The following is a 26,818-nucleotide window of genomic DNA, read 5'->3' on the forward strand; positions in this document are numbered from 1 at the left end:
CCTTTCTTTACGATGTGTTCACTTCTCATTTTTGATGCTGCAATAAACGTGTACATCATTCAAAATGCACCTTACCCTGGATTAATCTCTCATTCGTCTCTCAAAAGGATTTCAGAATTGTCAGTTTATTCAGGTTCTCGTGTGCACGCTGCTCTTGTCGTATTTAGCCACATCATATTCGTGTGTTTATGAGTCTCTCACTGTCATTGTTGAGATAAAAACTGTATATAGCTTTAAAACACCACCTGCCCTTTCCTCACACACCTTAACATTTGTACTCAGGAAAATTAGAGCCGCTATAAAAGAAAAACAAAAGAAATCTGACTTTTTCTCTGAATTCTGACATTTTAATTTGAAATAAAAAGTTGGAATTCTGAGATTGAAGTTCTGATTTAATTCTGACTTTAATCACAGAATTCTGAAAAAGGTCAGAAATCTTAGATTAAACTAAGAATTCTGATAAAAAAAATTTTCACAATTCCGAGATTAAAGTCAGATTTTCGAGATTAAAGTCCAAACTCTGAGATTAGAGTCAAAATTCTGAAAAAAGTCAGAAATCTGAGATTAAACTAATAATTTTGATTTTGAAAAGTCATAATTCTGAATTTAAAGTCAGATTTTTGTAGATTAAAGTCAAAATTCTGAGATTAGAGTTAAAATTCTGAAAAAAGTCAGAAATCTGAGATTAAACTAAGAATTCTGATTAAATAAATGTCACAGTTCTGAGATTAAAGTCACAATTCTGAGTTTAAAATGTGAATAATGATAAAAAAAAATCTGACTTCTGAGGTTGAAGTCAGTTTAAGTTTTTTTTTCCTTAATCCTTTTGCGTGCGTTTCCAAAGGCAACCCAAAACTCTCACTTTGTCTCCATGATACAGCTTCTGTCTGTCTGAAAAGGCCTTAAAAGAAACCCCGATTTGAGAAAGCTTAAATTTAAAAGCCTCTCAACTACAATCATATGGTAATATTACAGCTCAATATCAGTGACAGAGTTGAAGCCGTATTTGTGGTTGATAAGGTCAATCAGCTGCGTTGGCTTCCTGTTTCTTTCCGAAATTAAACTTTCTTTGATGCTGCGCCAACCGTGACACCGTCAGAATCAAAAACACCCACCCATCGTCTTTTAAGGAAAATCTTTGAGCTGTTCAGACTCTTTTTCAGATTTAATGACTAGGAAATTAACAGCACGTCTACATTCACAAAATAAACTTCTAAAAACTTAAGGAGGAATGATTTCACTCAAGTTTTTTTGACACTTAAAGAAGCTTAAAGGTGCTTTTCTTCTCACAGTTAGAGCCGTTTTGTTTTTGTTTTGACAGGAAAGTGAAATTTATTCGACAAAAATAGCAATTCAGGTATGTTTAAGCACTGCTGACAGTTCAATAAAGATTAAATCCTTCAAATTTAACGCAGTTAAACACTTTGTTGTCACACGAGGTGCCGATTTAAGAGAAAGGCGCATCTGAGGCACTCGGAATGATCTTAATTACAGAAAAAAAACTTCTACAGTGAAATCAGGGCTTCAAATTCTGAAAAAAGTGGATTTAAATTTCAGATTTCCAGCAGAACACCTAAAAAAGGAAAGAAAACCTTCAAAAGTAAAAGAGGAATAAAGGAAGCGTACTACTGTATGTGATGTTGAACCCTCTGCCGGACATGGAGTGATCGGCCTGGAACTCCAGCCTCAGCGTGTTGGTGTTCGACGTCAGATGGGATGGACTCTCGGCTCCAGAGAATCTCCCGATGACATTGGCATCGTTTGTCTCGCCATCTTTCACAGTTAGGGAATCGTACGGCGCCTCCAGGTCGAAATCGTTAAAAGCCAAGTGGATTCTTGAGCCTGGGTCCGATTGGATAAGCCAGACACAGTTCATGTTGTTCCCGTAGCCTTCTGGGTAATCTGGAGAGAGGACGGTCCCTGAGGGAGCTGTGAAGTTGGACATGCAAGGGACTGTGGGAGGAAATCACATAAGGGGTTGGGGGGTATGCACACAGAGAGATTTCCTGTTAAATATTCATCTTCACAGCATCATCGGCCGTCATCTACCCCGAGCAAAGCAATAAACTCTGCACCGTCGCCATGGTGATGGGTCAGACTGAGCATGATCAAAGGCAATGGCGGTACAGATGGCGTTACCCACCACTTTTCATGACAATCACGTGTAAGCTGCATACTCACAAATGCATATGGGGATGTTTGCGGACCACTGGTTGTTGTCCTGGCAGGAGATGGTCTTTTCTCCGATCAGCTCAAAGCCAAACTGGCACTCGAAGCGCAGGATTCCCCCGTTGGAAAAGTTGTCTCCCTCTCGTATTCCGTAGAGCGGAGTTCCCGGGTCACCGCAACTCTCTTTGTCTATTTCTGAAAGAACACAAATTCATTGGAGGGCGTTAAAATTTCCCTTATGATGAGACTTTTGATCTGAAACTTTACGGGTTTTAGAAGAAATGGCAACTCCCCCACGGGAGTGGTGAAAAAACCCAAACATGAACACTTATTTAAAACTCTCAAAGAGAACTTAAGAGACATCGTCTTGTTCCTCTGGACTCTCCCACCTCATCCCCTCACATCCTGCATCGTTATGGTGTCAAGATCACAACGTGAAGGCGGTGATTCATGATTCCCTGGATGCTCCATTTTACATTTATTTTATATGACGTGTTGCCTGAATGCCTCCAAGAGGAGATGTGTGGAGCATGTCCCGCTGGGCAGAGACCCTGAGGGTGCCCCAAGACATTCCGAGAGATTATATCTTCAGGCAAGACTGGGAACGCCTTGGGATACCAATGGAGGAGCTGGTTGGAAACACTACGGACGGGACAGTTTGGGATTCCCTGGTATGGTGCCCCCTAACCCAGACCAGAGAAATCAAAACAAAATGAAATGCAAAACTCAAACACCTGGCTGGTTCAGCTTTTGGTGGCTTTTTAAGAGGCAGGTAAAAGTCCTGCACTAAATTCCTTTGGAAACTCTTGGAGAAAGAATCAAATTGCCTCCATATTAACAGCAACAAAATGAAAATGCAAACAGGAAACAGAAACCTGACCCAGGTTTGTGTGATTATGAACAATTCCAAGTTTTATTTGTCTTCATCCTACCATTAAAAAGCTGACATTCCACAAGCCAGTCGGAGCATCAGAGTCCAGACAGTTGTGCAAAATGTGGGCAGCAGAAGCGCAGGGGGTGAAGCAGGTTGTCCAGTAATCGGAGGATTGTAGGTGCGATCCTGGCTCCCAGCCGAGAATGCTGCTGTTGTGTCCTTGGGCAAGACACTTAATCCTCTTTGCCTGTGTGAATGCCTTTCGTGGCTCTAAAGAGAGGTCCTCTTAAGAGGTCCTTCACTTATACGCTGAATACATTTGCAGTGGTCTCTAGTAGGAATGAATGTCTTGTAAGTCTCTGGTTTCTGGTTTCAGCACAGAGAATTCAGCCAGAGGAGAACGTAGCTTCAGACAGCAGGATCTGGAGTCTTATTTCCTGATATTTGGAAATCTTGCCTCTGATTGGGTAACAGCAACACAACTCTACCACTGACTCTGTTTCTTTTGCAACGTTGATGTTTTATCTCCACAAACAACAGAGGCCCGGTGGGGTGGGGGTGGGTCTGCTGTGTGGTGGAGTTGCTAACGCTAACGGTTAGCTTCTACTAGCCGAGGTGTTCTCTGCTGTTTTCTGGACACTAAACCAACAGCCTTCCTCATGGTGAGTCAAGTTTGGTGAGTTCATGAATGTTGAGTGACAGTGTGACGTAGACCTGTCAGGATTTTCAAATCCTAGAGTTTCACCGTCTGTTTTCTATCAGAAGCTAATGCAGGAAATAAAAGTAGGAGACACGATTTTCATTCACCCTGCATGAAAAACTCAGAGTGACAAATTATTCTCAAAAATAAGAAGTAAAAATTGTTTTTTCACTGCTGTTTTACAGTTAATAGTTTATATTAGTGTAATGTTTCCTGTTTGTTGTTCTTTATGACAATTTATTTCAGTTATTTAACTTAATAAACGACTGGAAACAAATTTGAGTGATTTTAGTTTATTTCGTAATTTTGATTTTAGTATTATAGTCATTTCTTAATAATTGTTAGACGTTCTATTAAGAAGGGAAGCACTTTTTTCATACATATTTTTAAATAAAAAGTAACTCTGCAGTTACATTTTTGACTCATAAAAATTACTGGGAAAATGTAACCTGAAATGTAACTAAGAAAGTAATTATTTACTTTTCTAGTTACATTTCCCCAGTAATTTTGACTCATAAAAATAACTGGGAAAATGTAACCTGAAATGTAACTAAGAAAGTAATTATTTACTTTTCTAGTTACATTTCCCCAGTAATTTTGACTCATAAAAATAACTGGGAAAATGTAACCTGAAATGTAACTAAGAAAGTAATTATTTACTTTTCTAGTTACATTTCCCCAGTAATTTTTATGATGTAAGTTGTCTGTGAAGGTTCAAGCTCATTAGACGATATTGTAAATTAGTTACGAATTCAGTTACTTTTATGAAGGAGTAATAAGTAACTATAACTAATTACTTTTTTAAAGTAACTTGCCCATCAATGCCATTTAAAAAACAGTGTCAGCCTCCCTGCTGGACACTCAGCTTTAAGGGGTTGGGTTGGGGGTTAAACCACCACACTGCTGCAGCACAGCGCTCCCTACAGGATGGGTCTTCTCTCCAGTGTGTGATGATGTCTACTGGGACTTTAACTCATTTGCAGTGTTACGATCCAGGCCGTCTAGGGGGCCTGGGGTAACAATTGAGGACGCACGTTCTCGTGGTAAATGTAACAAAACAACATTTATTTACACAAATATAAACACAAAACACAGATTAACAAGACACATCAGCAGCAACGCAAAACAAGTAACAACTAAACTCATAATAACCAAATTAATACAAGAACCACGAAAGACCATCACATAATTTTTCTTAACCGAGTGATGTCTTAATTAAAGCAAGCGAAGGGGTAAAGTGTCCTTTACCCCTAAAAAGGCTGACGGTTAAACACAGAGAGTTTTAAGCTCCCACCAGAGTTGTTTCCTAAAACATAACAAAACCAAAAGCTGCTGAGGAGACAACAGACCAGAGAGAACCTCCCTGGCCTGCTGAGGGCTGGCTGACGTTTATGCTGCTGGTCATCAGGATCAGCTGGGAGGCAATCTAGTGAGATTGGAGCCAGGTGCTGCATCTCCTCTCTCACACACACACACACACAGGGAAAAACCCAAATGGCCCTGAGCCATAACATGCAGATAGAAGAAGAAAATAGAAAATAGCAAACAGGAATCAGAAACCTGACCAGGGTTTGTGTGATGATGACCAATTCCAAGTCTTCTTCTTTAACTCATTTGCAGATACAAACTCAAGAAATGAAATTAAATCTGTAAAGAATAATTTTTCTCCACCGTGTTGGAATCTCAAACTCACCTTTCCCACCGTAGGACCACAGCAAAGCACACAGGAAGTGAACCAAAAGGCTGCTTTGCTCAATAGACTTCTGAACTCCTCCTTTCCCTGAGCTGCAAATATTCATTACCCTTTATTTCCTCCTACAGTCTGTGTGACCATAAGTTTATACAGATACCACTTTGATGCCACATAAAGTGCCATTGTGTCGCCATGATTCTGTTTGAAATGTAGCGTGCTGGATTTCTGAAAATATAACGTTGATTTCCCGAGTCTCCTCCTCCTTTATTCTCCTGCTCTCTCATCCTGCTTTCAGCATTATTTACAGGAGTGGTCCTGAGCAAAAAGAGAAGTGTGTATTTTACTTTAGTATATGTACCCGCTGTGTGTTCGTGAGCTCGTGTTTGTGATGTATTGCATTAATTTCCATCATGACATCGTCTTTATGAGAACCCCAAACTCAGCCGGTCACGGGCTGCTCCTAACACACACTGCTTGTGTGTGAACAGACAAAAGACACACACACACGCACACACACACACACACACACACACACACACACACACACACACACACACACACACACACACACACAAGGAGCGTAAGAGTAGAGGAACAGACAGTGCTGGAGGACTCCTTTGGTACAACTTCTTCTCCTGCTCTCTGTTTCAAACACACTGCTGCACATGATAGCAACACGTCTAGCATACAACCCAATCACACACCCCAAGTCAGTCTCTGACTTTGACACACACACACACACACACACACACACACAGAGACACACAAATAATCCTATTGTATTTGTAACAACAAGGCTGACAGATTCTGAGAGGGGATTAGGGCCCTTAAAGAAAATGTGTGTGTGTGTGTGTGTGTGTGTGTGTGTGTGTGTGTGTGGTTGCAACTTCAATTTATCTACTTATAATTTTTTTGTTTGTCGTTGTGCACCGAACCCCATTCCATTCACTTCTATAATATTCCATCATGTTCACACCATATGGGAATGTAAGTCGAAACCACTGATGCGCAAACACACACACACACACACACACACACACACACACACACACGTGCATGTAATATAGGAAAGTAAACGCACAACCTGTCACAAAGAGAAGAAGGTATTAGATTTTTAGGAGGGATAATGAGATTGGAAGAATAAAAAATCTCAGCCGCGTTTCTTTAAAAATCGATTTTAAAGCTGCATTAGCGATTGTGATAGAATGCAGGCATCGGCTTATGTTCGATATATTTGCCTTCTTCCCTTTAATCTTCACAATGCTCCAAAAAGTAATGCATTAAAGATATTAAATTACATAGAAGAATAATCAAACAGCAACAATGGCAGAGGAAGGCAGAGAAATGGAGTGGGAAGTCCATTAGTAGCCTCAAACCGCAGAAGGAAGAGACGAAAACTTCATCCGGCATAATTATACCAGTTTCTTGAGTGTTTCACCTAAAAGGAGTGTCTCGGATTGACTTGTTCACACTGTAGATTTCAGACTGGATGCTTTGCAGAATGAAAATGATCCCATTTGTTACACTGACATTTATTCCTGCCTCCGCCGGGCCCAAAAACGGGGATACTGATGAGCTTTTGACGATTGATTTGATGGGAGGTGGGTGTTGGAAGCATATCCATTTTTCTCTTCTCATCAAAATGCAACTATCTGTGCTTGTTACATAAAATGCCCCCAAAAAAGGGAAAAAAATGTTTTCACTTGAAAAATAACATCCGAATCCCCGCAACTCTGTGTAAATTGAACTTCGGGGAGCCAGATAATAACTAGGCAGCTTGCTTTGATCTGGATATCTTATGGTGCAGAAATACATCACACATCTTCTAGGGAAAAAACTCCCCCTGGACTCTGTCTTATGACCTCCTATTAGATCTATAATCCCAGCATCATTGGTGAGTTTCACGATGTTCATGTCCTCGGAAAAATTCCTGCAATCATCTGCGCAGAAAGTACAGGTGAGAGAACAGGACACTCGCCTCTTCGGGGCATTCTTTTCATTTTTCCTGTACTAAGATGTTACAGAAGCGTCTCTCCATCAGAACGTGTCAGAAACTCGACACGAACTGGGAACCAAATGAACGTGGGCGCACATCTGGCCTAAGCACACTGTACATTATCAAAGCGAGGAAGTAAACCAATTAAAACCTGCCTAAAGTCTACTTAGCAAAGGTTAAAGCAGCATTTTTCAAACATCCGCTCTGCTTAAAGTAAACACAAAGAACCTAATGAGCTCTAAACCATCTGGTGATCCCGCTCGATGAGCTTTTCAGATTATTCATTAGCAGTGAGAACGAGGTCTTGGATGTTCAGAGTGAGGACTGCATTGCTTAGTGAATCACTGTCCATTACATTTGTTTATTTATTTACATCCTCGTCCACTAAACAACCTGCACGAATGTCACGTATTATTAAGTTTTAATGAAGGTAACGGTTTCATTTTCACAATGGATTTCCACTGAATAAATGGGAAATGCAGCCTTTCAATACCGCCGGCCGGACACAATATTATACGGGTCAATAATTCATGAGCAGAAAATTAAATTCCATTTCACCCGGCTGTGATTAAGCGGGCGCTGCCCTTCACAGGTTACCACCGGAGCAAACACACGTACGTACACGGGCTCCGAAGGAAGCAACGGGCTCCTTAACCCGATACGTGGGTTACTGACCAGAAAACCGAAGCACATCCGTCGTCGGGCTGTAAATGAATATTTCATGGATTCATATTTCATGCTGCCTCGGTTGCTTTGAAGCAAATGTTTGGTTCAATGTAATTAAAAAAGGCTGGACTGCAGGACTTGGATGATGCAGACCTATGCAAGATCAGACGGAGGTTTTCAATGGGAAAAGATCTCTTTGCACATTAAAATCTTTAAAATGTAACTAAACAGCTTTGACTGGTTGTTGCTGACCGTGTAAAAATTGCTCTTTGTGACACACACAAGTGGTCACTCTGAGTCGCACACGCTTGCTGAACGTAAAAATTAGCATGTTGGAAAAAGTCAGTCTCAGAGAAAATTAGCATTTGTGACCTCTAACCCTAACCCACCCTGGAATTTGCAGCCAGGAGAGACCAGAAAACGTCTCAGCTAGAAAAAGCTAACCATTAGCATTATCAACCTCACACCTTTGGGCTTGAGCCATTTGTAGGGATGACACAACGTTCAAGAAAATATGTTTTACAGTATTCTGACTTCTGTTGATGGAGGCAGTGGAAGAGTTGCATTGTTGTCAGCCAATCAGAGGTGATACATTTTCATATCATGAATATTAATGAGCATGACTCCAAATCGCATTGTTTTCCACCAACACACTCCTTCAAAAAACTTCTACACTCAAGCAAGAGCACAAGAGCATTTTCTGGATGACTCCAGTACAGTCTACTATATTAAGCCTGTGAAGGTTCTCAGTCATCCAGTAATCCAAGGGCTTCAAATAAAGACAACTGGACTTCTTTGGTTTTGTGAAAAGTTTGTTTCTCATATAGGAAGCTTTGTCAATACAGACTGGAATATGAGAGGGCCAAGCTTATAAACTGTAGCTGTCTATTGTTGCTGAATGAGCAGAAACTACGTATGAATACCCCCTCCTCCCTACCCCCTGATGACTTATTGGAATCGTTAGCCTCTATTGTGTGGGAATCATTGCTTGTTAAGCAACAGTAGACGGCTAGAGTTAATAAGCTTGACCCTCCCATATTCCAGTCACAATTGACAAAGCTCCTGGGACGAGAAGCTAAATGTCCTCCAAAAACCAAAGAAGTTCAGATGCCTTCAACTGAACCCTCTTGGAATCTGTAATATTGGCAAAAATAAGAAGTGGTTGAAAAAGATTCTTAGATTTTAAAGCCTTTATTTTGAATCAAGGCTAAAATTGTGGATGATGTTTTATGCAAGTTCATACAATGTTTATGTCATTTAAACTTAATGTAATATAAACTAAACTACTTGGGTGAAATGACATAAAATTTAGAACAAAGCGTAATGTTGAATTTGTGTGTTTGCTCAGTGGATTTCTGCCATCTTACAGTTAGACTTTGTGCTAAAAGACATCAATAATATGGAAATTTGAGTTGTTTTTTCACCGTGTTTCATCTACTTTACTTCTTCAAACCATTTACTTCAAAGTGAGACTGCACAAACCAAGTTCTCAAACAGACTGAATCAGATGCAGCCGTCTAAGCAAATCAACAAGGAAATGCACAAGTTTAGACAAAAAAAGGTGGCAGAGGTGAAAACAAAAGAGTGACGGATTAACAAAACTGTTCAGAATAAAGACAAATAAGATACGAATGAAACGACCGATTTGTATTCAAAGAACTGATAGAAGGAGAAAAGCACTAATAAAAAAAGATGATAGATGATCGCACAGATCACGTAACCATACATTAAAACACCCACCCACACGCGTACACACTAAAGACCCTTTGAACCAGAGGTCAGCGGTATGGTAAAAATCCCCCTTGACATCTTTTCTGTCCTATAAAATCACATCACATATTAAACCATAAAAAGCACAATAAGGGCTGACATATGACTCAGATGGGATCCAGACAAAGTGAGAAAAGAAGAAAATTGAAGAGAACACCGCAGAATCCAACGACACAGGAGGATGCATTAAAGCCAGAGGTGGCTCATTACCAGAAACAAACCATCAAGCTCGCCTTTTATTTATGCTTCAAAAAACATTGATGAGGCAAACATTTACACTGTACAAATGTCTGACTAGGCTGTTCAATTAAAACTGACATATAAATAATTAAATCACATATATAGTACAGTAGAATAGTTGTAGTGGCTGCATTTGTAAAGAAATGTTGAATAGACTTCAAACTTTTTTTTCCCCCTCCACCAGCACCAAGTAGTGACATCCTGATAGCATGGCAACTAGGTGGCAGTAATAAGTTGTTTCCTAGTTATCCATCTGCAGTATTTCTCTTATCCGATGGCACCATCTAATGGCTGACAAGCATATCACACAAAAAGGCTATTGCTCTGTTTAAGATGGCGACTTCACGTTTCTGTTTACAAACGTGCTTCTGTAGCCTCCAAACAGCTAAAACACACTGGAAACAGTGGAACCTGATACGTCTCTCTCAACTGTGTAGAGGATTTTGAAGATGTCTGGATATTCGTGGTTTTGGTGTCGGGATTCCTGCTGTTTGGCCAGAGCGGTTACCTGGCTTACCGGAAAATTAATGAGCTTTCGAGGAATATTGGCTCAATCCCGGAGCTCAGGGATGGAATGCATCGCACTGTGAATGCACAAACTCATTTAATTGTCGAGATGAGTCGTAAGCTCAGAACTTTGGCTGAGATTCAGGCTCTGACCCAGAAGGTGGATTCCAGACCGGAACTGAATACCTCGCTCTAACCCCCAAATTCCACTACCTCCGCTCCGCTCCGCCCCCGCCTTCCGCAGCCGCTCGCTTCCGAACTAAATTTTTCTTGGTACCCGCTCTACAACGGCTCCGCTCCGGTGCGGACACCTGAGGTGGGCAAACAAGCATGCGCGGGATTTTCGAGATCTTGCGATACAGTCCGAGCAATAAACGCGGAAGTTAGATCCAAACACCCGTTGTGTGGGAGAAGCATCAACATGAACTGTTTTATCTGCCCATCATTTGTGTTGAGAGATCAGCAGTGTTTGGATCAACAAAGTGTGACTACTTTGATAGTGGAAACTGTATTTATGGCTTACTTTTGTGCATTTAAACTTCAGCCGCCATTGACAGTTGTTAAAAGTTGTTAAACCTGTTCATATGAAACAAAAAACGCCTTTTGTTTATCGATTTATTGTGAAAAACGGAAGTTGTGCTTGCTCCTTTTCCTGTTGGGCGGTTGTGATTTCTGTCCATTTACTGCGGAGGTGCTCCGGCGTCCGGCGAAAATAGGATCGATTCTATTTTTGCCGGAACAGAGGTCGGCGCACTGCCGGAGCACGGCCGCAGTAGTGGAATTGCTCCAATTGACTACAACGGGACCGATTTTGCTCCGGCGTTCGTGTCGGAGCGGAGCGGAGGTAGTGGAATTTGGGGGTAAGCTATTGCTCTCAAACTGGCTTCAGTGGTTCTTGAGTCAAAACCTTTAGCAGCTTCACACTGGTCAGCACTCTGTAGCCCTCGGCTGACCAGGAACTACAATTCATAGTTTTGTGGTTCCAGAATGTACACTAGGGGGAGCTCTTTACCTGCAGAAGATGTTTACTCTACCAGCATCTAATATTAAGGCTAGCGGTTGCTTTTTAGTTTGCTGACAATCAATAAAAAGCACAAGAAAAAAAAATAAAGAAGATGTTTCTGTGTTGGCATCATGGCGGAGCCTTGAAGTAAAAGAAAGAGAGTAGTGTGTTCAGAGGTGAGGCAAAGAGCTAACACCAGAGTGAACATCGACACGGCCTACGCTAGTTGGAGGGAGCTAAAGGAGGCTATGAAATCGCTGACTGAGGGTGACCTGGCTTTGTTGCTACTAGGGATGAGCCAGATACTCATTTCAGACGAGTATCCAGTAAGAATAAAGCATTTTTGACGAATACGAGCGCAAAAGGAGTAAAACTCGTAAATATCTGTAATTGTGCTGAAGGAAAATCCTCATTGGGTAACAGACTGTCTTCACGCTCTGTGATTGGCCAGTCACATAGAGCGCCCGCCCCTCCCTACACACAAAACTCTGCAGCCGGGAGCTCAGTCCGGCCCATGCATCCACGCACACACACAGAGTGCGTTTACATGCCGCCAGTAACCCTTTTAAAACCCAAATATTCACAATAACCCGGTTCCGCACGGCCATATAAACACCGCCAAAAACCCGGATATGCTCATAACCGGGTTTTTAAAAACCCAGTTACTACACCTGGGGTAACCCTTTTCTAACCCGAATGTTTGGTCATGTAAATGAATGTCGGGATATCCCCATCAAAGTGTGTGTTCTGCGCATGATCTGTTTGCAAGGAATCTTGGTCTTTTGAGTAGCGAGACGTCTTGTATGCGCCAGAACACCAGAAGTAAACAACAAGTTGGGAGCAACATGGCGAGTCGCGGCACAGCACCACACTTTTGGAGTGACGAGGAAACCTCTGTCTTCATTGGTCTGGTGAAAAGTATGAACATTATGTCTTTTGTTGACGGTCGAAAGTACAGAGACAGCGAAATATACAAGAAGGTAACCGAAAAGTTACGGATACCGGAACAAGAAGAACCGGAAACGACGCATATTGCGTCTTGATGTAGTCCATACGTCCTGACGCTACCCCAACGTCCGTATTTAAATCGGGTTATGCAAGTTAGGGGTAACTCTTTCTATTTATGCTTGTAAACGGGTTATCAACTCAGAAACCCGAATACCGACCTTAACCCGATCATAACCCGGATATTGGCTGCATGTAAACGTAGTCACAGACATTAACAGATCTCTCTGTGCTTGCTTCACTGTTGCTCACGTTTCTTCAGTGCTCCCTAGGTTTTCTTCAGCTCGCCTCTTTTTCGGTTTAATGTTTTAAAGTCGATTTTTTTCGTAACGTACGTGGTGCATTTGACAAGACAGAGCTGAAAACGGCTCGTGCTGCATCAGTCACTGCCTCTGCTCCGGTTGTGTGGATATTTACTTTGGGCTTAGTTAGCATAATTTGGCTCATGATAGCATTAGCTTGTTAATGCTACCTTGTTAGGTTGTGGGAGGGTTGTTTACAACAGCAATTCCACTTTCAACCAGTAGGAGAGAGAAGTTGGGAAACGTATTTAGAGTTGCTTTAAGTCCAAAGATTCCATTTTACGGATGAATGAATGTGAATTTTAAATGAACAGAAGGCGATCATGATAGAAATACTTAGCCTTTCTTTTAGTAGATAAAAAACTTTTGTTTAATTTCTCATTTGCGATGTGATCACTTCAGCCTGATATTTGTGTGTTTTGTACTCCATCAAATCTTGTAATCAGCTTTACTGTTGGCATAAAGTATAGTATCTTTATTAGGTGGGCTGTTAAAACAAATTCACTGATTTCATTAGTATTTTTGTTTGATCGTGAAAGTTTGAATTTTCACTGTAAACATGTCCCATACTGTCCCTCATCCAGAAGTAACACCAGTAGGCAGGAATTTCTTTTACAAGCTTTGTTTGAACCTGCGTCACATGCAGCACAATCAGGCATCCATCTCAACTCTTTCATTCCCTTCTTCTTCTCTCCTACCGATGCTTTCCTCTCCCACACTGCCCCCTAGTGGTAGACACAACAGGTTGCTGTGCCACAATTTGTAAGTTTTGCATCTGATCACAAAAAAAAGCAGTGAAAATCTGCAAAAATCTGCACTAACATTTTTTTCAGGCATAATTTGTATGGGGGAATATTAAATAATCCAACATTCCCTCAAACGTGCTTTTTAAACACCACTCATGCACACTACGCTAACTGCTTGATCTTTGGTTGCACATGTAATAATAATAAAGTATCCATATTATCCCGTTTGAACCCGTCTTGACTGATAGCTCCTATATCTTGTTGCACAGCCCTCCCGTCTGGCATTTCTAAAGATTCATCACACACTGCTGTCTCCCTGGCAGTCCAATCAATCTGAGGTGTCTTTAATGGCCACATCCCTTGTCAAAACAATGCTTCAGTGAATCGTGGGTGAGCGAGGGCAAACAGGCACCTGTGTCAGTTTCAAACAGCCGGAATTATCTACTACTCCAGAGTAAAGCTGCAGCTCTTTTTCTTTCCACCCCATCCTCGAGGAGTTGATTCCTGCAACAATCCAAATGGCAGCTGTTGCCTTTAAATTATAGAAAGCAGCAGGGAAGATTTAAATCCCCACCCTGTTGCAGCACTTAAAACCTCAAAAGTAGGATGAGGTGGCGATGATGGAATACTGGTGGAGGTCCTGTGGGATCAAAACTCAGATCACCAAAAAAAATAAAAAACAGATGAAGGATGGAGATAGCTGCTGGTCACATACCTCCTCAATCTCTATACGCCTTTATCTTTTTTTGTTTTTTTACTTAGAATATGAGTGGTGGAGTTAATAATGCATACCATTCTGTGGTGGATTTTTATTGAGAACGTATTATCTAAAAGCGTGCGTGGAACCAGAAAACTCAGCACCCGTATATCTGCCTTCTGTCTGTTTTATAAAGGTGGTCATTCAAATTTAATGCTAACATTTATTCACATTATTGAACAGACAAAACCCCTCCACTTACCTGATACTGGGCTACCTTTGTATTGCTTTGAAGAGCTTCACATTGAAATATACAATACTTTTCTTTCTTACACCCTTAGAAAATTAATCAAAATGCATTTAGAGCTATAATAAATCAAATAACCTCATAAATATGGAAATACCTATTGTAATCTTCTGGAATGACCTATTTGAGACTTAATTTTCCATTTTCCAACCAGGTACGCGTCTAGGCATTACTAACTTTAATATTTTCTAATTTAAAAAGGAAGTTATATCATTATTTTTGTTTCTTCCCTTTCCCTTAGGTCGTCGTGTAGCTTTTTGTGTGCACAACTCTCCACAACGTTACAAAGTTCAGACAAAAGGGAATTAGTCATTCCTGCAGAAACCATTTATCCGGAGCTGCCTGGAGCTGCCCATTTCCTCCCTTTACTTAACAATATTATCATGAAGAAAATTTGCATAATGTTTGTGTGTTGGCTAGTTTGGCACATCGCAAACATTGAACGCGCGGTCATCTTTCTCTTCTTGACCAACCGGCTGATTTTAACAGAGCAGACCGGATCTTTCTGGCATGAGGCTGTGAAAATGTTAGAATAAACAAGTAATGCTTCCATAATATTAGAATAAAACGGCTCCATGAATGTGAATTGTTTATCAAAACCCAAAGTGCACCCACTAGTAGTCCTTTGTTGTTTACCTTGCAATCATGAACATTACTAATGTCGAAAGGACACAAAATGCGACAAAAGAAGGATAAACACCACTTGTTTTGGCTTCATTTTGAACACAAGCACTAGTGTAGACCTTTTATTGTAAGGACGATGATCAGGGCAAGGTTGGCAAAGGGAGGTCTATGATGTTGTTATGCAGGTGCCTTCTTTCAATGAATACAGAATTTATTTTAGATTAAAAGAAAATATTTAGAAACGCCAATGACCAACCCCCCCCCCCCCCCCCCAAAAAAAAACATAAACAAAGAAACTTTGCCTTTAATTTACATGTCGATGCATTGTAACCAAAATTGGCTACCACTGGTCATTTAAAGGTGACTGGTATGACACAGTTATGTCCAGTTGGTTTAATTGAATATCAGTGATAAAAAAAACAGCCACATTTATCAAGAACAAAAGTGTCTCTTAATTCATTTAAAGGGACTTATTATATAAAACTTACATTTGTACAACCATGTGGGTCTCTAATACCTTGATATAAACTACAAACTTGAAAAAGAAAATTCATCCATCCATCTCCTGTAAGTGGTTTTAGGAATTATGTGCTACAACATCTTGTTTAAAAAGGTCCCAGTTTGTGATGTCACAGAAGGGTAAATTAGAACAAAACCACCTCTCCTGTGCAAGTGAGAGAGGGGAGGGGCAGCAGCTTTGCTCCGAGCCGAGCCCCTCCCAGATATCAGAGCTTCTCAGCTTTTAGCAGCCTGAGTGAGAAATGGGTGGGCGTGGCCATCTCCAGCTATTCTTAAAGTGATAGAGCCCTGAAACGGCACATTCTGGAAGGTACTGAAAATAAAAAGAATTAAATCTGCTGAGAAAACTTTAAGTGAGAGGGCTTTTGTGTAAATAACTTAACAAACATGTTTTATTGACTATAGAACTTTAATAACTTAATAAGTAGGTAATATTCTTTTATCAGTCCAGTGGTTATGAATGTGCTTATGGTTGGAGCAACAGAATGCTCTCTTGCTGCCTCCTAGGAGGGAGAACTGTGACTTGTTTTTAAACTCTGTTATTTGGGAAAACTAAAGATTTTTTTACTTCTCTCATTGGTTTGGGAACTGAAATCAAATGTGACACTATTGGTGACATTTATCCAATACCTATCCAGGTGGCCTTTAAAAGTCGTAATGGTATTGAAGACGATTCTCTAGTGGCTGTTTTGTGTCGACATTGGCCCAGAATGCATTTTGCTCTAAACTCTGTGGTGAAACTGTGGTAAATTCCCTACATTTGATCACAATTAAATGTTTTATTTGCTTTAAACAGCATTGTATATTGAGAAATGTAATTTGCTTGAAAATGACTTTAATTCTAAATTAAATTATCTAAACTAAAGGGACCTTAATTCTTTTCCTAATCCAACAAAATGTTGCTGAGTCACGTGTTTGCGCAGATGCACAGCTTCTAATGCATTCATGTCTACATAGTGGAGACAGAAACTTACTGAAACTTTCATGTAAACTTCTTGAATTATGTCACCGTGCTCATCTGTGACATCCCATTGTTCATGATAGACTGAAACAGACAGCAGAAAGTCCCGACTATGCAAGTGTGTGAGTGTGTTTGTGCTCAAATTACTTAAGGCAACATAAATCTGTTTATTTGGTGCCAATGTGAGGACGTGCAATCCACTGGACGCAATGTTTTTGAATAAAAAGGTAAGAAATCACCTGCAGCCCTGGCAGACTTCACAGCAGAAATATAATTTGAGGATTAACCAAGTCACAGAAAATCAGACTTGGTGTGAACTGACGTTTGACTTTCTTTTATTGTTTCTGCACAATCACAGTTTGATTTTTCTTAGAAATGTCCTTCTGGAAGGTTCAACATATAGATGATGTCACACACTAACGTGTAAGCTGTCTAAGCGTAGCGACATTTTTTGGGCACATTCCTCTTGCTCGCACAAACGTCTCACAACAAAATGTGGGTGTTTTTGTTCTGTGGTTCAGCGTGTTTCACTGCTGTGACTCAAATCCTCTCAGAGTGAAAAGAAGAACGCAAAATTCATTCACACACATTATGTATGAACTCAGATTCTTCTCTATAAAACTAGACGGGAAGGATACTTTGATTTCTCATATGCCCTTCATAAAACACTGTAGAAACACAGTTATGCAGACCAAATCTGCAGATCATGCCTCCTAATTCATTTATTTAAAGGGGCAATATGTCCGAATTCTATAGTGGAATAATCACAAAACAGTCTAGTGTCTCGATCGTGTTGAAATTGCTCACGCTCAATTATTCCTAATCCTAGAGAGTGTGCAGTGCCATGGTGACCCAGAGACTCCGAAACCAAATGTTACCGTAATAATCGTAGTAAGTGCTCCCTACCACAACGCCAGATATAACAATGTATTTCTCTACTTATCAACTTAACTCATTCACTGCCATTGACGACTAAAGTCGTCATTTTAGATCCAACCGTTCACTGCCAATGACGACTTTAGTTTTTGCATTTTTTTACTGTTTGAAAATCGGAACGAGCCCCGGCGCTGAGAGAACAAACATCTCAGCCCTGAAGCCGATCTTCATCCGCATACGTCACAGATCACATGATCAGGAAGCAACACATCCATGTGTTAGGAAATCGTTTTGGGCCGTTCCTGTAAAAAAAGTGAGGCGCGAACCGGAAAAGCGTCTGCCGATCACAATTCGACAACGAATTATGAAAGAATGGATAACGCTCGAAACACACGGCTTCTTCCTGATGTAAGAGGTGAGTCTTCTCTTTGTTTTGGCATTGACATCATGCTAGCGCGCAACGTTCTGTGACTCTTAAAAAAAACAGTAAAAACGGTGAGAAATGCTGGCAGCGAATGAGTTAATGTGTATGACTCATCTTCACTTGTCAGCTAGAACCTTCTGGTGCTGATCTGTAACTGGCAGCAGCCATGAAACCCACGGAACGGCAGTGACAAAGCGGGATTTTACTTACAGAAACAGACTGCATTAGCAAATTTGACCACAGGGTGTCTGTAAGGTTTTGGCTCAGACAGAGCCTCTGCCTTGTCACTCACTCAGGATGTTACCAGATGTTTGTTAACAGAAGAAAAAGCAAGAGTCCAGGATGTTGCAGAGCTCTGACTTTTTATCGTTTTTGTTGTTGAATGCAAACAATCCATGACATTGGGGCATGGATTCCCTTAACAAGCAATCAACCGACCAACAACCGTGCCAAATCCATCTGGCCCTTTTAAAGCTACCTTAGAACCAACCATTATGACATGGGCAGGGGAAACAATTAGCTTGAAATCTTACAATCAGTAAAGTACATCTCAACAAAACATTTCAAGCAATCTATTTACATATTTACCTCCTACCTTAACTCAAACAAACAAAACAACAACAGCTACGCTTAAACAAACACAAGATAACCTCCTCTCCCCCCACCCTCTCTTCAGTCAGTTAGTTTCTCCCTCAGTAGAGCTGATTAAGCACACCAGGAACTGATCATGGCTGCCTATGGGCACGCTTCCATGGCAACACTTAAACAAATGACCTCAGAAGGAAAAGGAGTGATGATCACCAACAAATCAACTTAACTTAAAGTAATTTATAGATTACCAAGCTTATTTGACCTAAAACACACACAGAAATACAGGATTAAACAGAAAAAGAGACATAACTATTAGTGAGGAGATAAATCCCTCACAGTGTCATTCTCCTGTAACGTGATAACAGAGCTATTCCACCGACGGTTATTCATCCTCTCTCCTTCATTCTTACATAATGCACCTTTAACCATGTAATGTTTTCCAGTTTCAATTTCCACAGTGTTCCAGTTTTCCAGGCTATTTGGAAGTGCTGTAAAAGGAGATGAGACATGTTCACCATGGTGACCCTAATGAGCCACAGACTGCTGTTTTAACATTTCTGTTTGACATTTGCCTTCTTAACACTTTTTACACAGATTCCACCAAACTATCAAAACGTGTTCTTAGTTCTGATCAGTGTTTATTTTTTTCCTAACATTTGACGCACAAAATCACAATGACAAACACTTGTGACCCCACTGGTTAAACTCCCTAACCAACAATCAGATAAACAAGGGCATCATGGAAACACATCTTCAACTCACAAAGCATTACTTATCTTCCTTTGAGGCTGCTGGTTTTGAATCAGAAATCAATCATGCTAAAATATTAGATTTTGAATAATTATTTTGTTTCATTTGTCCGATAATCTCCGGACCCCAAATGTGGGTCTCATCCCCAACACTGGGAAATATTAGCTTAAATCTTAAGCAGGCCACTTTTGGAAGTTTCCTCGTTAATCTAATAACCGTCTTTCTAAGTGATGTCAGCATCAGAGTGTGTGTGCATGTGTGCGATTTGTGGCTTTAATATCAAATGAACTGAGGCAACAAAAGGAGAGGCACACAAACGGAGAGAGACGTGGAAACTCGGTCGGACTGAGAAAGGTGCAGGTCATGTAAAAAAAACAGGAGGGACAGGAGATGTCTGATACAGAAAATGTGTTGAGAGACAGAAAAGGGGGAGAAAGCGAGGAGGCAAACAACGCCGCATTAGAAAGCAGCTGACAGACAGACGAGGGAGCTGGAGGATGGTGGATAGACAGATGTCTAATGAGGAAAAATGGGACTCGCAGAGATGGAGAGAGAGGAGGCAACTGAGGGAGAATGCTTGGAGTGAAAGAGGTGAGTGGCTTGTTGGTAGAGCTCGGTTGGCTCACAGATGGAGGACCTGTCGAACACACGTGCACCTCAACACTCACACAGTGTGTGATGCACAGGCGATTTGGCAGCAAGGCTAGAACCACTGATAATGTTTATATTTCAGAGCTAAGGTCCAAGGATGTAGCTTTAGCAACACACGCAGACACGCACTCACACACACATACGCGCACACACGCACACACACACCTTCTTGGCCCCTTTTCTCTCAAATTTGTCAAAAAACCACATCCATCTCACACAGCCACCCACCTTCATAGTAAATCTTGTGGGCGATGAAGCCAGCCACTGTGAGACAAACACATTTATCTTGCAATGACTGTTGACAGAACTTTTCACAGCATTAGGGTTTAAGCAGGAAAGTCACATTCATTTATCTGAGTAATTGTTTAATAGCTTATTTTGGGAGAAAATCCATTTAAATCACAATCCCTTATGAGGTATTATGACTTCAGAATATTGAAAGTTAACAAGGACAGTCAATTCTTCCAAGATGCATCATGAAAAATTCATTACTTCTGAAGAAGATTCTATTGGAAGGTTTCCGCCCCAAACCCGTTGATCCAGTATGAATTATTAGAATAAAGTCATCTCTGGGATATTCACTCATCTGATGTGCATCAGACCAGGAAAAAATAACAAGGGGCTGACACGTTTGTGGAGTTGCCATGCATGTTGCATTGTCCCCTGTCTGATTCCTTTAAAACAACACGGATGACAAAGAAGATGTGAGGATCAGCCTCCATAAAAAATTACATGAATAAAACAAAGTATTAAAGTTAATCCTCAGCTCCTTAAGACATAAAATGTCCACTTGTAAAGAGTATGGTGGGTTTTTTTTCAGTGTTCCATTTGCCTATCTTCAAAATTTTTATTTGAATTTCAAAATTTGAGATTTTTTGCAAAAATGTGACTGTATGCATAAACACTTTTCCTCTCCTCTGTCGCTAAATGCTTGCTTAGTATGAGGATTGCTGTAAAGACTCTGACACGAGTCAGTGACTTGATGCAATTTGCTGGGTTCCTTATATAGGAAACTTTTTTCTGATTGGCTTAATGAACTGACCTGAATTGTAATGTTTACTGTGTGAACTGCCTTGCGACGACTCTTGTCGTGATTTGGCGCTTTATAAATAAATTTGAATTGAACAGAACTGAATTGTTAAAAAGGCGTCCAGACTAATAGGGAAACACTGACCAAACGGACAAAAATGCCCCTAATGATTTAGTTAAATATAGATTTAAAAATGCAATCCCGTAAAATCTAGAAATCTGAGGTTAGGTTATATTTCTACCAGCGTAGACCCACGCTGCTGTTGTACATTTTCAACAAGCAGTGCAAACCTTAAGCTTTAAAATGTAATGTAAGTGAAGTTTACACATTTTTTGATACAGTTAAACTAAAATAGTTCAACCTCTCTGGGCTCACAGGCCTGGTTGGTCAAAACCTCAGAGGCTGGAAACACAAAATAAAGCTAGAAGGAAGAAATAAGCTAATGGCAGTTTTGGCTTTATGTTAGCACCCCCTAGTGTTCATTTAGTAGAACCAAAAGTGAAACTCATCTCCTTCCTGTACGTTCGTCTTTTTAACACCTTAATCTAGTAGCTGAAATATCTCTACAGCATTCCTTAGTGTCTACAGGAGTGATTCATCACTAAATTAAACCAACCAGCTGTGTTCATGATCTAAAACATGCAGGAATCATGTAGGAATCATGCTGGAAGCACACTCCCAAAAGGAGGTGGAAGTGGAATGATCTGGCCACAGGGGGTAGTGAGGTCTGAGGGACATTTCATTAACCTTGTAATCTTTCATTTCAGCACACACTGGCTCAAGAAAACAATTTAGAAATACGAAAAGTTACATAGTATGTCTTTAAATAGGAAAATAATTACAACTAAAATTAGAAACATAAAAAAAATCTCACAGATGTCAAGTGATTTTTAAAATACCTGAAAACCTATTTTTATTCACAATTTTTTTTTCACATTTTATTGGAATACTACTACTCCTACTTCTACTTCTACTACTTCTATTACTCCTACTCCTACTACTCCTACCTCTACTACTCCTACTACTTCTATTACTCCTACTCCTACTCCTTCTATTACTCCCACTTCTACTACACCTACTAATAATAATAACATAATGAATAGATCCGTTAATTAGTGGAATTTTCTGCTAAAATATGTGGAAATTTGTATACATTTTGTATAAATGTATGTTATGAAATTTTTATAGATTTTTATTTATGTTTGCACTCAAGAGCTACCGGTCGATCTACGTCCCGATCCTCACCTATGGTCATGAGCTTTGGGTAATGACCGAAAGAAAGAGGTCGCAGATACAAGCGGCCGAAATGAGTTTCCTCCATAGGGTGGCCGGGCTCAGCCTTAGAGATGGGGTGACGAGCTCGGACATTCGGGAGGGACTCGGAGTAGAACCGCTGCTCCTTCGGATCGAAAGGAGTCAGTTGAGGTGGTTTGGGCATCTGGTCAGGATGCCTCCTGGACGCCTCCCTGGGGAGGTGTTTCGGGCATGTCCTGCCGGCAGGAGGCCCCCGGGTCGACCCAGGACACGTTGGAGAGGTTACATCTCCAATCTGGTCCGGAAACGCCTTGGGGTCCTGTCGGAGGAACTGGTGGAGGTGGCCGGGGAGAGGACGGTCTGGAGCTCCCTAGATGCTTCTCCTGCGACCCGGACCCGGATAACGGAGGAAGACGACGATGAGGACTCAAGAGCTGAAAAGTATGTATGTACCTAAACAGCCCTTGTTCAGTTTTTTTCACATCTTTTTCAACCACCTTGATTATTGATCATTTTTCTAAATATGTAGGCAAATTTTAGTCATTTCGCTATTGAGGGTTTTTCAGCTTTTTTCCAGCTGCTACGCAGATTTTTTATTATTTAAACTAAAAGATAAAAAAGGTTGGCTGCTAGGGGGCGCTAATCACATATTTAATCCTATTTTCTCTCCTTTTAATCCATCTTTTGTGGCACTTAAGTGACTCCGTACATAGATAATTCAGCTTTATATGGTTGTGAGTTCAGGATGCATCTAAGAGGATTTCACATCATCACAATATTTGCTTTTTGAGGCACAGAATGCAGAAGTTTGGAGTATCAGCTCAGCTGATTTTCCTCACTAGGGGGAGGCGGCAAAGTGCAATGCCAGCTTCTCAGTTTGATTTAGATTCTTTTACTTGTTCATTTGCATAAAAGCAACTAAAAACTTCGGGTGCTGATGTAAAAAAACTATTTTTTTGTGCTCAGCTGATGGCAGCACAGCTACAGACAAAGATGCCTGTTTTTCTTTAATATCTAGACTTTTGTTGAGGAGAAAAAGTAGAAATTTTGTTATGTAGCTGAAAATTTTAAGCTTCATTTTCGTGTCCAGGCTGCAGGGGTTTGAGAAAAATCCAGCTGCCACAACAGGAGTTTGTCTCGCTACCTCCCAGACTTGATGCTTCCTCCTGCTCAATTTGAAAGCTTCTTTGCTTTCAGCCTGCTGCCTGCTGCGCTCTGACTCAGTGTGGGTGACTACAGATTAGGGGGGATCACATTAAAATGATGAGTAATAAATGAAACCACTAGTTAGTGTAATATGTTGCAATTAGAAAGGCCATTTTAATCTTCCGACCACCCACAATGGTCTGAGATGAACTGAGTAATGACGAGAGACTTCAGGAAGACCTTGAATCCAGTCCCATCACACTAATATATGAGCACAGTTGTGTTGTTTTACTCATTTGTTTCATTAACATTCATCTTAAAGTTTGAATTTTTCATTGATTGACCATCAGAGATGGCGGTGATCTGTCAGCTGAATCCAAAATAATGCTTGCATTCAGTCAACTTAGAAAGATTATGTCACAGATAATTATTCAGAATCTAAGTTAGATCTATAAAGTTAAATATGCATATATAACATACATACATATCCCCCTATTCACACTGAGGCTACATGCGCTGCTTATCGTGGCTGCAGGAACTGAAGTAGGGATAGTCCCAACCCACCACCCCACCTAGTGGACACTTATGGTGTGTTGTCTGAAGTCTGTTGCATAAAGGTTTGAGGTGGGGTTTTTTTGCATAGCAAAGCTGCCCTCCTGGTGGGATGGTAACTCTGAAGTGCCTTTTTTTCCCTCCACCTGAACCAATCCTCATGTAAACCCCTCTTATCTCTATTAAGGTAGCGCGACTCAGGGTTGCGAATGACCACAGTCACCAATTCTTGTCACATGTCTTGCCCATGTATGTCTGATCTCTGAATTGTGTGTACTGAAACTCTTAATTTCCCTCTGGGATTAATGAAGTATCTTTGATTTGATAGATTTAGTCCCGTTGACTTGAATTCATTTTTTTGTTCTTCCAGGGACTCATGAGCCGACGGGAAAGGGAGGAGACTTAAGTCTGGGGCACACCGGAGGGGGACATGCCACGCTACGTTGCGCCGAGATTTCGAGAAGTATAGTGGTCACACAGGACGCGCCGCGCTGCTTAGCGCTTCTTGGAAAGTTGCGCGATAGTCACAACATCACACAAGACTCTATTGTTTATACGTGATCAGACTTGCCGTCGTGTTTTGTGAGACTGAAGTTCATTAAAAATGGGTAAGCACGCTATTTTTTGAATATTTTAAGACCAATAGTACTTTAAAGTTACCTAACCTGCAGCTGAGTTTGTGCCGTAAAGCCGTTCCGCTTCGTAATGTCTGTTGTAAATTACTCCACAATGTTGTTAACAGCTGCAGCGATTGAGATAGGACTGGTGCCTATCTTCAGTGCCTCAGCGTGGTGCATCTGGGACTAGGGCTGCAACAACGAATCGATAAATTCGATGAAAATCGATTACTAAAAGCGTTGGCAACGAATTGCGTCATCGATCCGTTGTGTCGCACAACTCTTCCAAAAGCGCCCCCCCCTTCCCGCCCGCCGTTGCACGCAGACCAGAGCAAGTCAGATCAGCGCGAGGCGCGAGGGAGAGCCGCAGATCAGCGTGAGGGAGAGCCGGCAGACTTGCGCTGCTGCGAACCGGTTCCGCATTGTCGCGCAGCGATCCAGGCAGCTGCGTCCAGCGCACGGTCCATTCTCAAAGTGGCTCAACCAAAAAACTATAATTAGCACACGATCGTTCATGTCCGCACATGTTCTCAATTTTCTGTCTTATTTGTGCCTGAAGCTCGCTACTGCGGAGCTCATCACCTGTGCTGTGGTGATGTCACCTCACGCAGCATCGAAAACGCGCTCTCCGCTTTTCGGTCAGGAGATCCCTTTGATCTGCTCAGAAGTAACTGATGAGGTGAAAAGGTAAGAATCCAGGCAGCAGTTTTTCTGGAGAATTAAGAGGAGATGCAGGAAGATGAGAGACAGACAGGACAGGAAAATAGTTCAATAAAAACAAGAAAACAAAACAAAGTGTTGAAAAGTAAAATGTAGGTAGATTTATCTCCACTACACGTTTTTACCAGTAAAAAACAATAAGTTATACACATGTCATATTTATACATCTGATACAATTCAGATCACCTTCAAAACTCAGTCACACACCCAGGGCCGTTTCAAGACATTTTGGGGGCCAAGGCAAAATGCCCCCCCCCCCCCCCCCCCCCCAATAACTGGGTTCCCCAGAAGCCTCTGTGTAATTCATGCCCTCTCCAGCAGTGTTAGTTATACAGTGTTTATAAAAGCCCCTCAGACATTACTGACATGTTCTAATATTATCAGATGAAAAACTAAATTATCAGACATGCTGTCTCATCTGCTTCTTTTATAAACTTACAAAAAGTAACAAAACCATTTGAAAGCCACTATTTGTGGATTCTCTGAAAGTTTCCATGGAGTGTGTGACAACTTATTTTTTCATTGATCCTATCGTCTAATCTCACAGCTGAAACAAGCATCCTGAATAATCTGTGCACAGGAAGCGTACCGATGCTGTAGTAAAACAAAAGGTATAATAATTTATTATTAATAAAACCTTGTTGCAGCACTAAAGCAGAAAAATTAGATTTTGCATTAAATATGCAAAATATTTACATATGAATTGTTTTAGAGCCCTTTAATTGGCAGAATCTGATATTAATTTAGTTCTTACAAAAAATGGGTCCCAACATGGTTTGTGTGGCGTTGCCATAGTGTGACGTCATAGGCACAGATCCCTGTCCTCTTGTTTGGAAATGGAAATATGGTCACCCTACATTAAACAAACTGTCCACCCGGGCTTTTGCGCTGCACAGAGACGCTTCGCTGCCTACGACTGAACGTCAGTTGAGAGTCAGTCTCATGCAGAATGACCAATGAAGAGAGGGCCTCAAGTTAAGACCCTCTCCTCATTGGTCAGTCCACACGAGGTGGGTCAAAGGTTACTCTGGGCGGGTTACGTGTTGTCAGGCATTCAAGTATTGAGTATATTTACTGCATATTACAGTAAAATATTCTGTATGTGACCACATTATGGTGATCCTTGGGTCGTGATGATGGAGCCCTTGAATATTGTTGCCCAGGGTACAACAAAGTGTTAATCTGGCCCTGGTTCCGCCGTCACATTCCCGCAGAAACTGGTTGATCACACCGGGGCCAGACTACTAGCATGTGGTTTTACAACCACAATGTCCTCAGAAGCAAAAACGCTTTTAAAAGGGAGGGAGGAGTCCTAACTGTTGCTGCAGGCGTGTTGTGTGAGAGTGCAGTTATATACTGGTTAATATATTTTTGGGTTCAGTTGCTTTCATGTGGCCTAATGTGAGTCTATTTGGGATCATTGGAATG

At 41.0% G+C, this 26,818-nt stretch overlaps 1 protein-coding gene across 12 annotated transcripts in view; it reads right to left on the reverse strand.

Annotated features, from left to right (window-relative positions):
* Positions 1-26,818, reverse strand: part of LOC107372769 (CUB and sushi domain-containing protein 3) — a 630,513-nt gene that overhangs the window by 131,479 nt on the left and 472,216 nt on the right. For all 12 annotated transcript variants that reach the window (XM_070547446.1, XM_070547444.1, XM_070547452.1 and 9 more), the window contains 2 exons: positions 2,182-2,364; positions 1,627-1,953 (listed from right to left, as the gene is read on the reverse strand). In XM_070547446.1, coding sequence (XP_070403547.1) covers positions 1,627-1,953; positions 2,182-2,364 — 510 coding nt within the window. The remainder of the gene's footprint in view (positions 1-1,626; positions 1,954-2,181; positions 2,365-26,818) is intronic.

This window comes from Nothobranchius furzeri, chromosome 19, assembly GCF_043380555.1.
Source record: "Nothobranchius furzeri strain GRZ-AD chromosome 19, NfurGRZ-RIMD1, whole genome shotgun sequence".
Classification (NCBI taxonomy): Eukaryota; Metazoa; Chordata; class Actinopteri; order Cyprinodontiformes; family Nothobranchiidae; genus Nothobranchius; species Nothobranchius furzeri.